This window comes from Trachemys scripta, chromosome 7, assembly GCF_013100865.1.
Source record: "Trachemys scripta elegans isolate TJP31775 chromosome 7, CAS_Tse_1.0, whole genome shotgun sequence".
In the NCBI taxonomy this organism is placed as follows: domain Eukaryota; kingdom Metazoa; phylum Chordata; order Testudines; family Emydidae; genus Trachemys; species Trachemys scripta.
In genome coordinates this window covers 22834019-22849727 of record NC_048304.1, presented here as the reverse complement: position 1 = coordinate 22849727, position 15709 = coordinate 22834019, and the positions used below count along the sequence as shown (strand labels likewise).

At 40.1% G+C, this 15709-nt stretch overlaps 1 protein-coding gene across 2 annotated transcripts in view; it reads right to left on the bottom strand.

The window, feature by feature from the left end:
- The window catches only part of EEFSEC (eukaryotic elongation factor, selenocysteine-tRNA specific), a 170393-nt gene extending 162295 nt beyond the window's left edge, over positions 1-8098 (bottom strand). The window contains exon 1 of one of the 2 annotated variants that reach the window (XM_034776811.1): positions 7731-8098. In XM_034776811.1, the coding sequence (XP_034632702.1) occupies positions 7731-8037 (307 nt within the window). In that variant the 5' untranslated portion in view covers positions 8038-8098. The remainder of the gene's footprint in view (positions 1-7730) is intronic. The other variant, XM_034776809.1, reaches the window with a different exon arrangement.
- Positions 8099-15709: the final 7611 nt, after the last annotated feature.

Below are 15709 nucleotides of genomic sequence, written 5' to 3'. Positions count from 1 at the left end.
ATACATTCATATGTGTACTCAAAAACCAAACAAACCATACAATTTGTTTCATTTAAAAATTCAGTAAAGTTACTCCTCCAAGTTGTCATACAAATGTTAGGCACTAGCAGACTACTGTAAAATTATTTTTTTTTTTAATCTAAATTTTAGTTTTGAGAGAGAAGGGATTTAGTTTAAAAAATAAAGTTGAAATTGTTTATTAGACAGCTTCAGAAGTGCAACCATATTGCACATGTAAGCCATTTATAAGCATGCTGGATATAAGAACCTTAGCGTGCGTTTTAGAAAACACTTAAAGTGCTAGCAACTAAGAGAAATGTTTGAACCCTTTCAGACTAGTAGAATATTTCAAAAGTGCCAACCACTATGCAGCTTCAGAAAATAAATTACCTCTTCCTCACCCAGAGTCCTAGGTCTTCCATTTTATACTTTCACACCACCCAGTAGGCTCATTACAACCACCATCCTCAACCCAAGCTGGTGGCCAAGGGTCCTCCCAGAGTTTACCAGCACTGTTGTTTAACTGACCAGAGTGGTTGCTATTGAGCAATGAAAGGCACTCTTTTCACCAAGGAAGAACATGTTGCCCCCATAGCATTCTTAACCTCTACAAGTCCAAGGAGCAAAAGGCCTACATTCAAATTTAGGTCTCTCACATGGCTTGGGGAGAACTCTGCCATTAGGATACTGGAGTAACACCCTCTGTAACACATATATGCAAATTTAATCAGAAATACTCATTTAGACAAGAGAAAGCTTTCACGGAAGCTACACAGAACTACTTTTCCTGTTCACTAACTGAACTTTTATGTATCAGTATTCAAACATCCAATTTCATGATAACAGTCAGTGGAGGGTTACAATTAAGTACTGTTCCCCAATAGGCAGAGTTAAAAAATATGGTGGATGGATTGCAGCATATGCAAGTAGATTTATGACAACCTGCTCAGTAACTATAACAACTTATTACATGGACATTTGTACTATTATTATTTAAAAAAAAAAATTAAAAACAACATTGAGCATGTATTCGTAAAAGGAACATCCTTCCCTCCCAAGCAGGCTCTAGTTCCCCTGACGGGGGTACCAGAGCCCACCTATTTTCCCTCCTAAAATACTCCCACTGAAGGCCAATTGTTCCAGCCTCTATCATCTTGAGGAAGTACAACTGGATGGCTCTTTCAGGATACATCAGTGCCACACCTTACTCTGCCAAAGAGCAGTTTGCTAAAGTGGATGCTGTAGAGCAGCAAAGGCTTGCCTTCCTTTCTTGGTCCTCATACCCATAGGGACTGAGCATCTTTTGCTATCTTTGCAGCCCATACGGTCTCCGCTCCCTATGGAGCAAGGGTGAGAACAGTAGGACCAGAGATCAAATCTCTGATGATAGCAGTCTTGCAAAATTCTACTTGTCCACTAATCTGCAGTAAAACAGGTATCCATTTTATCATCAAAGATGAGCAAGTAGGTTTTGTACTAAAAAGTCAGCATATTTTCATTGCAATTTTGCAAGGTTGATGGGCCCTATAAGCTTATGTACATAGATATTAGTTATATCTTACAACAAACTAATCAAAACAAACATTTTGTAACAACAACAAAAGTACTGCTGTATTAATCTTACAAATAATCTCTAGCTGACCAAATTTGAACCTTGGTATTATGCCCATGTTTCCCTTGATCTCCCTAGACTGTTTTCATTGTAGTCATTTGCATCTGCAAGACATGCTTTGGCTATGCTCATTTCCCCCTCCCCAAGCTCTTGTGTGAGTTCAAAAGTCCTGGCCCCTTCAATGTATCAGGTATGAATTAATACCCTTCCTTAAGAGAACACAGCAGCAAAGTGGAAACAGACACTTGCAAGGCAGCCTTCTTTGAAAGGAACTGCTGGGACAAATGGTGACAATGAAGCTCTGGTTATGAAGTAAACAGGTCAAAGGTTCAGACAGGCATAAGGATTATGAAACTACAAGTTTGTCAAAATTTCCCCTGCAGGTTTAGACAACCAGGGTCAAGCAGTAACTTTCCAATTAAAACCCTATAAGACTACTCTGTCCTTTGAACTTCAGAGGGAAAAAAACAACAAAATCTATTTTTAAATGTTCTTTGAGAAGTCATCTCAGTCCATTCAAAATCAAGTAGATAAAGGGCATCCGAAAACTACTTACCTAAAATAAACAATTCACTATCCCTCACTGTATGCATGCAGGGTTGAAGGGGAGCTAGGGTGAGGTAATCATGTTCTTCTGTATTAGTGTGCTGACCCTTTGTAGGGCATGAAATTAACCAACAGCAAGTAAGAAATCTGCTACTGGTTAAACTACTTTGCTACGCAAAGTGGTCTTAAAATGAAAAATGGGGATTGAATTTCTTCTGGAAGATTAACTTCTATAACCTCTCTGCTGGTTTCCCCTACTGCTGAACTCATTTGAAAAACCATTCAGCACCCTACTGGATGTATAGGCCTTTTAGAGTACAACATACATGTATGAGCCCCACTCCTTTGAGGAAGATAATGACAGCTTCATGAAAATCTATAAACCTCATTGTCAATACCAAAACAAAACCTCAAGACAAGCAACAACATTACACAGACTCGCCCACATTGAGTAAAATCCCTCAACAGCCTAAACTTGTGTATCAAGATTCAAAAAACACCCTGTACCCCACCACCACATGTCTGTCAAGTGCCATAGCCTCAGTATTGAAAACAAGCATGAGCTGGTCAAGAAGAGAGAATTACTCCTGGAATTACCCTCTCACTCCAGTCACAGGGCCCTTTTCCTATGTGCGAATCTGGCAAGGAAATAGATGCTGCAATTGTAGACAAAAACAATGGGTAAAATGGCAGGGAATTGCTCAATTACCTATGTGAGATGGAATTTTAGTCATGTCATTTTGTGATGAGCTTTTTGTGATGCAAGCTAAAGAATGCACCTCAAGACTAAGTTTTTCAGGGCTTTGATTCTTTGTTTAGTAACCTTCATCTCCTGCAAATTACCCTAAATGCTTTTCCAATGCTACATGAATAATAAAGAGACCGTTATCAAGCATCTTTACGACTAAATGGCCAAACAGCAGTGGTGGCCTTGGTTATATGACAAGCAACCTTCCACTTTTTTTTCTGTAGTGGGAACTATACAAGTCAGTCTTATTGTATGCAAAAATCTGTTTTAACCATGTTCATGTACTATTTTCAAAAGTAAAGGTTAAGTAGTGGTTGTAGAATGACTGAGCAAGTAATTGTAGCAGCCATTCTGTGCTCAACAACTGAAAGGCAGCTTGAGACTTTACTGCCCATAGGGGAGCCCTGACAAGCATATCACTTGTCTCCCTTCTCTATCATATACGACACCCACAAGAAGCATGTCAAAGACATTTTTAAAATATATTTAAATGGTGCATTTTAATATATACTGAATCCAGTGCATATGTCTTCACAGAGAAATAACATGACCACATTGCGGTAACTCACCCAACAGCCTCAACCAATTGTATTTGTTGCCTTTTAGTTCCACCATTGTCTGAAATTAGATAGTAATTTTTTTTCAGTGCAGAGATTATTTCTTATTTATAATGTGAGGCACCTAGCACACAAGTGGGCACTGGAAGATAAGTTAGAACAGTTGCAGCTGCACTGTACAGGAGAATAATGAAACTACCGGTAAGTGAAATCCATGGTATATTTCTCAGCAGGCAGTTACTCAGAATGCCTTACCACTTCACTGCTGGGGTCTATGGTCTGAGAACAAACCGATATTGTTGGGGCATAAGTAAAATTAAGAACTAAAAAGTAATTAAGAAGTTTAACTGGAAAAAGTTGTATCCACCATTTCATTCCAACCTTGACTATAACCTTCCAGCTAAAACCTTAAAAATGCATCATGGCTGGAACTAATGTTTTCTATTCCTAGCATGTAGGTAAAATATTCTTTGATTTAAAACTCGATATGTTTTGCTCTCAAGGGCAAGCTCTATACGAAGAAAGATGCAACCGCACAGAATGAAATATGACTTCCATCTTCCATTTCTCTTCTTATTTGGTTACTGCTCAAATATTCTGCATTCATTTAAACCAAGGTTTCATCTCCAATGACGCTTCTTTTATGTTGTCATGAAAAGTATATGGAAGGTCAACAATGCCCTGCATAACAGGAGGAATAGGCAAGAATACAGAATTCAGCTATGAAAGCCCCCTTTCAAATAATTAGCGAGATTCATCCTTTAAAATCATGTTGTGTTGTTTCAATCAGCCCTTTAAAGAGGAGCTGCCACCCAGAGAAAACTTTCAAATAGAATATATTAAATAATAAAACAAATAATACTTTGGGCCTACATAACACCTTTCATCTAGGAATCTCTAAGTAGTTTACAAACATTAAACTTCACAACCTCCTTGTGAGTTTATTGTCTATAGAATGGGTATAACAATATCTATATCTATTTACCTGTCCAATGTCTGATGTATTTAAAGATATTTGCATTTAAACTGGTCTTTTCTCTTCCTACCTAATCTTACAGTGAGGTCAATTTTTAAAGTATATGATGTTTTATACAGCACTCCCACAAAAGTACCTTAGTGTTTCCAACTCTCGTAATTTTATAACAAGCCTCACAATAGTTAATGTTTTACTTAAAGCCTGGAGTCCCACACTTACAAAAGAATCTCAGCTTTATTTAAAAAAATAATAATAAGAAGAAAGTTACTATGCTCCATGGTTGCAGGGGAAAGATTGAACACTAAAAGCACAAAAAAACAGAAGGCAGAAAAAAAAACAATCAAAAATGTATTTTTTTTTTTAAATCTCAGGATTTGGTGGCTTGATTTCTGAACAGCTGGAAATGGCAATACTAGTACCTATGGACTGAACCATTTTAAACATTAATTACTAAATAAATCAGATGTTATTTGGGCCCTGATCCACTAGGGCTATGCACAGGTCCACTAGCACAGGTCAGATTACATAAATTGTAATTGTTATAGTTGGCCAATATTGACAGTCGGGAGCAAACAATCACAGTTTCTTTTAAAAACCAATAGAAAAGAAACAAATGATAACGCCAAGCTATTGATTAATAGGTAAGGGAGTGTGATTTTTAAACACTGCACAGATGAAAACTATTTTTTCTAGTCCCTCCTAAGTATTCCTCATGAGATGATAACAGTTCCAGAGAAAGATTAGCTCTTTCAGATCTTAGTAGTTTCCCCACAGAGAGCAAAGCCTAAATGAAAGTTTCTACACAGAGACCTTAACAAGAACTGTCCTGTTCACAAGAACAAACTTAGTTCCCTATAAAATAAATTATCAGTACTTCTGTAAATTATCAGGCACCTTTGCTGTGAAACAAAGCACAACTGTAGGCTAAATGCAGCTAATTGTCGCCCTCTCCCTGTAACTGCAGAGTAACAAAACAGCTGAACTGAACTGCAGAGGGTTTTACTGGTGATGAACTCAAGCAATAAATAATTTCTATTCATCTATCCAGAATGATACACATACAAGTAGGTATTATAGTTGTGTGCATCACTGGCACCATTTGCAAGTAACAGATCTGTCAAAAAAGTGTTTTTCCAGTGGACTATATGAAATCATTTGAAAGGTTCCCATTCCAGCTCCCAGGAAACGGGTGACGACATCGTAAAACTGCCCCACTAACTGGTTTTCTGTCTGGCAATTTGAAAAGAGACTAAGAACAGAAAAGGCATGAGAAATGTACTAATCTCCCCTCTAAAGAAGGTCCCTATAGGTTAGTAATAAGAATCACTGACTAGGTCATTGTGAGATAAGCTAGCACTATGGCTGCTCATGTTGTACCTTACACCCATAGAATAGTAGTCTTCAGGGCTGGCACCTTTCATGAGCAATTAAATCACTTTTTTAAAGTGTATATGTTTGTTTTTAGGGGGTTCCTTTTTTCATATACTAACATCACCATGCCACATAACTGTCTAATTCCTCAGGGCAGAATATTTCTTTCCTGTGCCAATTTCTTTTAAAAGTTGTGTGTATCAAGGAGCATCAACTTAAACTACATATGTAGGTAACATGAAACAAGAGATTTATATACACCAATATTTACAAATATTAAAGTAACAACAACAATATACAAGAAAATATGGACACAGTTAAACAATACATGCAAAAATAAACCTAATACTAAACTAAATCTCACAAGAACTTCTCTCCAGCACTTACCAATAAGTGTTTGGGTTTACAATAAGCTGGACCTTTGAGCAATTTAAACCACAAACTTCCAAATCAATGAAGTAAAAGCATATTGATGAAAATCTGAAGTTCTACAAGGGTTAGAAGATGCAGTGATCTCAAATTCCTTCACTTCAGAGTTCACACACTGAGCTGAAGTCAAAATCCCATCTTCCTCAGACTAAGTTCCCCTTCCAACACTTTCCTGACCATCCTTCAAGTCTCATCCTAAAGCCTGTCCCCCAAATAATACAAAAAGATTGGATCAGAAGAAGTTACCATAATGACTGCTGACACCACTACTTGTTTTCAATAATGGAGAAACGTTTTTAATTTTAAAACTAAATAAGTATCTATGCAAATTAACAGAAATTCTTAGGCTCAAGTATAATTTGCCGGTGAAGGCCTCAATGCCTACAAGGATCGCTCGTTTTACAGCAGGAAAAAATCTTTATACAAGCTCTAAAAATGATTTAAGACGTGTTCATATGGTGGAAGATTCACTCCCTGCCCCCACCCCCAACCTCCAAATGTGAATTTATTTTAAAATGTGCTGCTGGAAAAAGTCAGAGTCTCCTTTACCTCAAATTTGCTTTCAAGGAAAACATTTTAAAAGAACTGAGATGTACACAGTACTTCTAACGCTATAGTCTCACAAATGTTAAGAACATCTCAAACTAGGTAGGAGTTTTGCATCTAAATTTCTAGCAAGTGTGTATATGAACACTTCAGCAGCAGCACTGCCAACCTCTGACAATTTAAATGAGGGAGAGTTCAAGAAATTTGAGAGAGAAATTGTAACTATGTCCATTAATATTGTCACATCCTCTCCAGCAATAAAGAAATGTTTAAAAAACAAATGCATTACCATACGCAAAACTGACTGGTTTACATACAGTTTTGGTATCAATAAAAATATTTTGGTGACGGGTGTGAATTTTTACGGAAAGTTATATCAATATGAGCCCTGGTGCGGATGTAGTTATATCAGTGTGAGGTTGTCTTTAGCATAGCTTATTCCTTTTCCACTACAGGAATAAGCTATCTTGACTCCACACAGGGTAGGGCTACATTTTTGCTAGCATAGTAACGTTGGTTGGGGGTGTAACTTTTCATGACATTGTCATACTGGCAAAAGCCCTAGTATAGAAAGTTATAACAACAAAAAAAGTTCTTTTGCTGGTACTGTACAAATCATGTCTCCACTAGAAGGATCTGGCAACTGTATAGATCGTTTTAACCCTTCCCTGGCAGGAGGCAACTTCCAGCTCTTCAACCCTCCCACCGCACACAAGACAAACTTTACTTCTTTACATTTCAAACCTCCCCACCCCACCCGCTCTCTGCATCCTCGGAAACGATACCCACATGTACACAGAGGAGGCGAGACCCCCAAAGACACTCCCCCCTCCCCCGATTCACTTCTCTCTAGACAGCAGATCTCCTGACATGGGCGGGGGAGAAGCCCCCGCCCCTCCAGAGTCACAATCTCTCTCAGGGGCCTGTCGCCCCCCCGCCCCTTACCGCCAATGATGGTCCGGATGAGGGAGGCGTGTCCCGGACAGTCCACCAGGGTGAGCTGGAGCTCGCCGGGGCCGGGTCCCAGGTGCGGCGGCAGCGGGGTGCGGAGGCAGGAGAAGCCCAGGTCCAGGGTGATGCCCCGAGCTCGGCTCTGCGGGGCCCGGTCGAAGGCGGCGGTGGAACTGGTGGTGCTGAGCGCTCGGGCCAACGCGGTCTTGCCGCTGTCGATGTGCCCCAGGACCCCCACGTTCACATTCAGCCTCCTGGGGGCGCTGGGCCCCGGGGCAGCGACAGCAGCGGAACCGGCCATGGCTCCCCTGTTCCCTTCGCACGCCGCCGGTCCCGATCCCAATAGCGCCCCCGCGGCAACACGGATTCCACGGCGAGCGTTCCGGACTATCTCGGCGTTCCGCCCTCTCTGGGGAGAAAGGGAACGTCTAGCACCCGGGCGGGGTTGGGGGTTACCCACATTAGTCATATAACAAGGCCTGGGGGTGGTTCAGGACATGTCCCGCAGAGGGAGCCCAGGGATTGTTCTTTGCTAAAGCTGACAGTGGGCTGTGTTCTGTACCAGACCCAGAAAACCTGGCTGCTGCCTCACAGAGTTTGCAATCAAAACCAAACAACTCCCAGAAGAACTCATGGGGAACCTCAGATACACTGTAAGTATTACACCTATAGCATCTATTCCACAGCTGTGCAAAATACATACCCACTACATGTAGACACACATTGCACACAATACCCACCTCTATATACACAGATCCACACAATACATACAGCAGCATGCACACAACATGGTACAAATCTGAAGGGATGTTAGGAAGGTGCCACAATAAACAAAATCAGACTCATGATTATTGGTGTAAACAACATGCATCTATGATAAGAAAAACAACCCAAACAAAAGTAAAAAGTCCAGGACTCATCCATATTCACTATATTCATTTGTTTGTACATTAAATCCCCATCATCAACCTTTCATATTTGTCTCTTGAATTATTAGCCCTCCAGGGCAGGAAGTGTCTCTTCATGTTTTTACAGCGCCAAGCACACTGCTGGACTCTTTGACACTACCATTATATAAATGCTTATTAATAACATTGACATCCTCTACTCCAGGGGCTGCCCAAATGCTTCAAGCAACTGTACAAGTTTATTCAGTTTCTTCTCTGTATTAGATAGTACCACTACCTCCCACTCAATTGTTCATGCTCTAACCTGCAGTGGTGACTGAGTTGCATTCATAAAGTTTGGAGCAAGCTCTACTATAGTGTTTTAGAATGTATAAAACTGAATGGGAGGCGAGTCATGCTAGTGCACCAAGACCCATCAGAGAAACTCATTGTTAAGGTACAGAAGGGAAGTTAAGAATATCACCTACCAGTACCTCCAGGGAATTATTTATAATATTCCCTTGGGTGCTGAAATTCTTTCATAATTTAAATTTTATTTCATCGTACACCATGCTCACTTGTTACTACAGGATTGTTGATGGGTACTGAGCTGCACACTTTGGTTTGCTATCTAAACTATTTTTAAGGAACCTCTCACTGTGATGTATCTAAGAGCCTCAGGCTGATGACATTTAATGCTGGTTGGGTTTTTTTTAGAATAAAATATGGATAGATTTGTTTTGGGGGGGAAATCCACATTTAAAAACAAAAAGTCAATTTTTGAACAAATCAATCTCACCAGACTCCTTTTATTCTGTATTACTAATTTCTGGATTTTTACAAAGGTTCCTAGTGGAAAAGAATTTATATAGAATGTGTTTTAATTAACTGGTTAGAAACATGCCTGTAAGCAGTCAAGAGTAAGCAGTGATGAGAAGTTGTCCGTACAGCGCTTCACAAGAGAAAATAAACTTCCCGCAGGAAGGAAAAGGGCTGGATAAGCATCCAAAAGACAGCATGTCAAAGAGAAGAGACAAATGTATCCCTTGTGTAAGTCCATGACAGAGATACCCCTTGGCAAGGGGTCCTCTGTTCGTCTTTGCAAACATTTCTCACCTCAGCCCTGACGAACGCACTACACCGAACACATCATATAGAATATTTATTCATAAAGAGTAACATGTAAGGAATCTACAGAAAGCTCACAACTTGTCAAGACTCAATCATTGCAAGATGTGTATATGGGTAATATTTAAGGAATATTGTATTTATACTGAAAGTATGCTTTATGGACTTGGAGTAGAAATTAGTCGCCAGGACGTAGTATGTCTCGGGGATAGGGTGACCAGACAGCAAGTGTGAAAAATCGGGACAGGGGGTAGGGAGTAATAGAAGTCTATATAAGAAAAAGCCCCAAATATTCGGACTGTCCCTATAAAATCGGGACAACTGGTCACCCTACTCGGCGATGACCCATTGGAGCAAGGAGTTGTCCCCCTCCCTAGTCAGCGGTGAGGTAATGTGAGGTTCTATTGTCTACCCTTGCCACAACCCGGAACGGTCAATGGAAAACCATCAAAGAATTGCAAACACTCACAACACCTTGGAGATTAAAAGGAACATTATAAAAGGCAGGAGATCACCCTGGCTATGAATAAAGACAAAAGATTGTTTCGGTATAAGAGTGTAGCGAAAGGTATTCTGTATTCATTCACTGAGAAAACCCATTAGGGAGCAAGGTGCTTTCACGAATGTGTGGATCCTGGTTCTTGTGAAATCAGTCATCTCTGCAACAGACTGAATTTAGGGAGAAAGTCTACCTTAGTATATCGAAAAGGTAACTTGATGAGTGTGGACCCACATTCATGTTTTATAAACAGTTGTTTCCACCACTTCCTCTCATGTCTAGCTAAATCTTTATTTTCTCTTTTGTTTTATTAGAAGTGCTCATAAATGCTTTGTGGTTTATGGAGCAATGGTTTAAGGAAAAACTGGGGTACACTGCACTGTTGGATGAAAAGGATCTGGAATCTCTGTGAACAGCCATTGTCAGGGGCTGGATATCACAGGAGAACGATTCAAAGGGAGTTGGGGATTGGGATGTACCTCTTATTAATCTGCAAGGCCAAGTTAGGGCTTGCACAGCCCACAGGAGAGTGACTGAATGGCTGAACAGGTGATGGTGTTAGGAAGCTGACATCCAGCTACCACACAAAAAACTCCCTCTCACTGGAGACAAGGGGTAACAAGCTGACTCACAGCATTGGATATCTTGAGAACTGTCAAAAAGTCCTTTGGCTTCAGAGGAGTTACAGAAGGCATGTTGGTACCAGTATGTTTAACATAAAAAAAAATCCACAAATGTATTTCCAGAGGACAGGGTATCTGAATCGTGTAATGACTGAAAATTAGAAGTATGTTAATGTTTTGAAATGATAGAAGATGGCAACAAATTGAATAAATCAGTCAACTTTAGTACTATATGTCAAAGACATCTCATCTCACAAGTTTCTAAGTAAATTGGCCTTACATGATATACTGCTATTACCTGCATGTTAAGGGGTTTTCCAATATTCTGCACATTTTTTCCAAGAGAAGCAATACAAGTTACATTTAAACTTCCTTATGCAATAATACATATTGTTAAAGAATACATAGCAGTTAATAGTGCTTTATATGTTCAAAGTGATGTAAAACATTAACTGGTTAATTAATTAATTAAGTCTTACAACAGCATTATGTCCATAAAACAGATGGGAAAACTGAGGGAAATATGTGAAGTGACTTGCCCAAAGTCATATACGGCAAGGCTGAGATTTGAATTTAGAATTTTGAATCACGACTGTATGTTTATTCTTCCAGAGCACATTGCCTCATATTTTTAATCTTATATATTTCCTTTCTCTTATGATGCTTTACAAAATTAGGTAAAAATCATTTCTATTTTATGGGCACAAAGAATTTAAGTGACTTGCCAAGGTCATACAATGATTCAGTGGCAGAGTCGGGAATAGAAGATGGTCCCAGTTCCCTGCTTGATTTATGAGAGGCCATTGCCTCCCTAGAGAAAATAAAGGCAGTTAGCCTGGTTATTCAGTATACTCAAAGGAATGGTCCTGGCTCCCACTGCCATCAATGAGAGTTTTGACAAGGGAGCTGGATTAGACATAATATGTCACATTTCTAACCAAGTGCCCAAGCTTTGAATTGTTTTATGTCAAATCATCATTCTTCAGAACTCACATACACTTTACTACCCTGAACTCCTCAACCAATCAATACATACATACATTCATACACACACACACACACACACACACAAATAACTGCAAATGTATGTCTATCCCCATAAGGATACAAGAAAATGCCTGTATAATTCACATATATGTATTACTAGATCACATTACACACCATTCATATTATAAATATACTGTATAATTCATTTTAGTATTAATGATAAGACTTCTGTGGATTTACAATTTTAATTCACTTCTTATGCAAGAAAAATGCATTTCTGTTTATTCTTCAACTTTTATAATCTTAAAGTTGACTTGTAAAGGAAAAAACATGGATTTGTACTCCCTTTTGTTTCCTCGAGATATATAAACAAGGCTTGAAACTTTTCAGGGGGTTAGTTTGTTTGTTAGGGGAGGCAGTGTTTTCTTCCATTTGTTTTTACATAAGAAATTTAAGTTATCAGGATATTATGCTACAATGCTCAGAGTTATGCTAAATGCCTCACAGTACTTATACACTGCATGAGGTCCCTGCCTCAAACAGTTTGCAGAATTGGGGCCTTTGACCGTAAAGTGCCTCAAAGAGGTAGATCCCTTTGCAGGATGAGGGTCTAAAATAAAACCTATTTTTCCTAGAAAACTAGTACATTTATGATGTCACAGATACCAAGGATGTGAAACCTGGTGAATTGAGAAGGGAATGATTTTTATTCAGATTATTTTTCCCCCTTTTGGTTGGTTACTACCTCAAATCCCTCAGAAAGAGTTAGAAGAAAAGATACCTGTGTTAGAGATTTAACAGCCTCCTTTGATGAAGGGTTCAAGAAACTCCCAATCCAATTCTCTCCAAAAGAGACCTCTAGCAATATGGTAAACAAGACTTCATATTCCTGATATTTCTAAGGTAAGAAAATAAACTTCCAGGCTTCTCTACACAATATAAAGAAACAAACAATGGCATAAAGTCATTTTTGCCCCCCTCAATATAATATCCCCTTTTCTATGCTGAATTCTTGCTTCAGAATTGTTCACTTTGTTTGCTAAGGTTTTCCAAGACTCATGGGAGAGAGGGCAGGAAGTCAGACTTTTGGGAAGGGCTAAAAATGTAAAGGTCATTCTCCTCTCTCACACACATACACATACACACACACACACATTCTTTCTCTCCAAAAATAATACACTATTTGACAGTTTCAGGATTTGGCATGTCCCACTGAAATTTGAAAACTTATGTGAAACTAGGCCAGGTCCTGTAACCTCAAACATTTAGTCTAAGAAAACAGCTCTGAAGTCTCCAGCTCCCACCTCAAGTATCACATGACGTCTGTACCAAAGAGGAGACCTATAGGAGGGCTGGGGGTGGAGGGCAGAAGAGAAACTGGAGTGAAATGAGTTTCTTAAACCTGGGGAATAACAATTCAGACTATGTGAACGGCAGGTATTATTTTTCTGGCTAAATGGTTAGTGAAATATTGGATTATGCTCAAAGCGTTTATAATGTGAGAGGGACCGCAAGGTCTCAAAACTGTCTCAAATTCTGCTAAAAAACACCATTGGTATAGAGGAAAGAGATGAATGACTCATGCTTAACATCTAGAGTGAATTTAACCTCCCCCAACTTTCTCCTAAAATAAATGCCTTGGCCAGCCAAGGTCAAGAAAATCGTGTTAAGTTCAAGCTCAATATTTCTCATGTTGATGTATCATAACAACACATGCTCATTCACATCAGACATCAATTACAACAGATCCCCTAAGCTGTTTAAGTTCAGCCTTAAGACTTTACTGTAGTACCACTTCTACTTTGCCCTTTCTGGGAAACATACAATTAATCCTGTGTGGTCTGACGAGCTGTGACTCTTTGGTTGGGGGTTTTCCCCCCATATAAATTGTCTCCACTTTAAAAAGAACAAGTACAGTGCAATACTCAAAACAAAGACATCACAAAATGAAATAAAAGAGGCCAATCCCTTCTCATCTTGTGGATGAGAGTAATCCTGTTGAAATCATAGGTCTGTTCAGATGAGCAAGAGGTGGAAGAATTAGCTACACCAAGCAAAAAACTGTGGTGGTCACTTGACCTAAATTTCGCTGCATATGGCAAAAACCAAGATGACTTTAATTAATGTACTCTCTGCAGGTAGAGATTAAAATTCAATCCTCAGTGTAGGATAGAGTTTTATCCACCGAACATAGCAGGGCATAGCAACCAATACTCCTGTGTTCTATTCTCAGATCTGCCATTGACTCACTATTGCCTTAGGCAAACCATTTAACCTCTCTGTGTGTCCAAATACAAAAGAGAGATAATAAAGCCTATCTTACAGGGGAGTTGAGAACCTTAATTATTGTTTAAAAAGCTTCTCAAGATCCTACAAAAGTAGAATATTGCTATCCACTCTCTGGCTCCATATTAAAAGATTAATGGTGATTTTCCCCAAAACTGTTTGTGCACTACCACAGAGATATAAGTTAGTGATTGTCAGGTGTGATACAATAGATTACCCAAACTATCCCCTGCAGTTTCAGAAGAGATGTCAGGTTTTATATGTTGATTGGGCAGATTTTAATACAAGCTAAAAAAATTGATATATGGTTCACTCACTGGTTCTTTCTGGTTTCTCCATTGATAAGATTTTACCCGTACCCTTGACTTCCTGTTATGTCATTGTCTTTAAAACTCTTAGGGAACTTGATGATTGTTTTCCCAGAACTGCAAGATGCTTGAAACAGGACTATACCAGCTAATAACATTTTACTCCTGGGGGAATTCTGCACCACTGCACAGAATTTATGTCCCCCACAGATTTCTTTGCTTCCCTACAGAAAAATGATTTTCTGAGGGGAAAGCCACAAGAGTGGTCATGCGAACCTCTCCAGCAGTATGTTTTGGGTGCCCAGGGCAGCTGGCAGAGAAGTAAATCACTGTGGGGCAGGACTGGGGAAGACCCGACTGGTGGCTCCTACCCTGTGCCAGGCTCAGCTAGTCTGGCTGGGCTGGGGAGGATGGGACTGCCTCTTCCACTGCACAGGATCCAGGGCTGGGTCAGACCCACCCCCAGATTTCTCCCCAGGCTGCAGGAAGCTCTGCAAACTCCCCCCCCCACACACACACACACCCCAATCGCTCCTCAACTGCAGGGAGAGGGATCACTGTACAGGGAACTGCTCCCCCATCCACCCAATCCCTGTGCATCCAGACCCTCTCATACCCAGACCCTCCTGCTGAGCCTCACCCCCCTGCACCCAGAACTCCCTGCCCCCCAACAAGCCCCACTCTCCCTGCACCTGGATCACCCTGACGAGTCACCTGGATCCCCAGCCCACCAAGCCCCAACCAGCTGCACCTGGGATCCCCCACCTCACTAAGCCCCACTCCCCTAGGATCTGGACCCTCCCCACTGAACCCCCCACACCCAGACCCCCATGCAGAGCTCTTTCCCTCCCCACATCCAGACCCTCCCTGACACCCCCACTGAGCTCCAACCACCTTCACCTGGACCCCACTGCATTACTTGTAAAAGGGGAGGGGAAAGCTGAACTGGAGCTATCCCTTTATTTACCAGGTAATGTCCCTGCACATCATCATACTATTTAAAATATTACAAATTTCTCTAGTGTTTGGTATTTTAAATATACAGAACACTATAGTAGTTTAATATTATAAAATTTTCCCATTTTTCTAGTATTTTAAATGTAGTTTAAATAGTCACCCAAATACTCAAAAACTGCTGCAATAAATAGTAGCAGATTATAACAGGATAGTTATATTTTAGGACCCTGCATAGGAATGCAAAGTTCTTTTGGTGAGTCATCCTACATAACAATGCAGGGTACTTATTGTAAAGTTA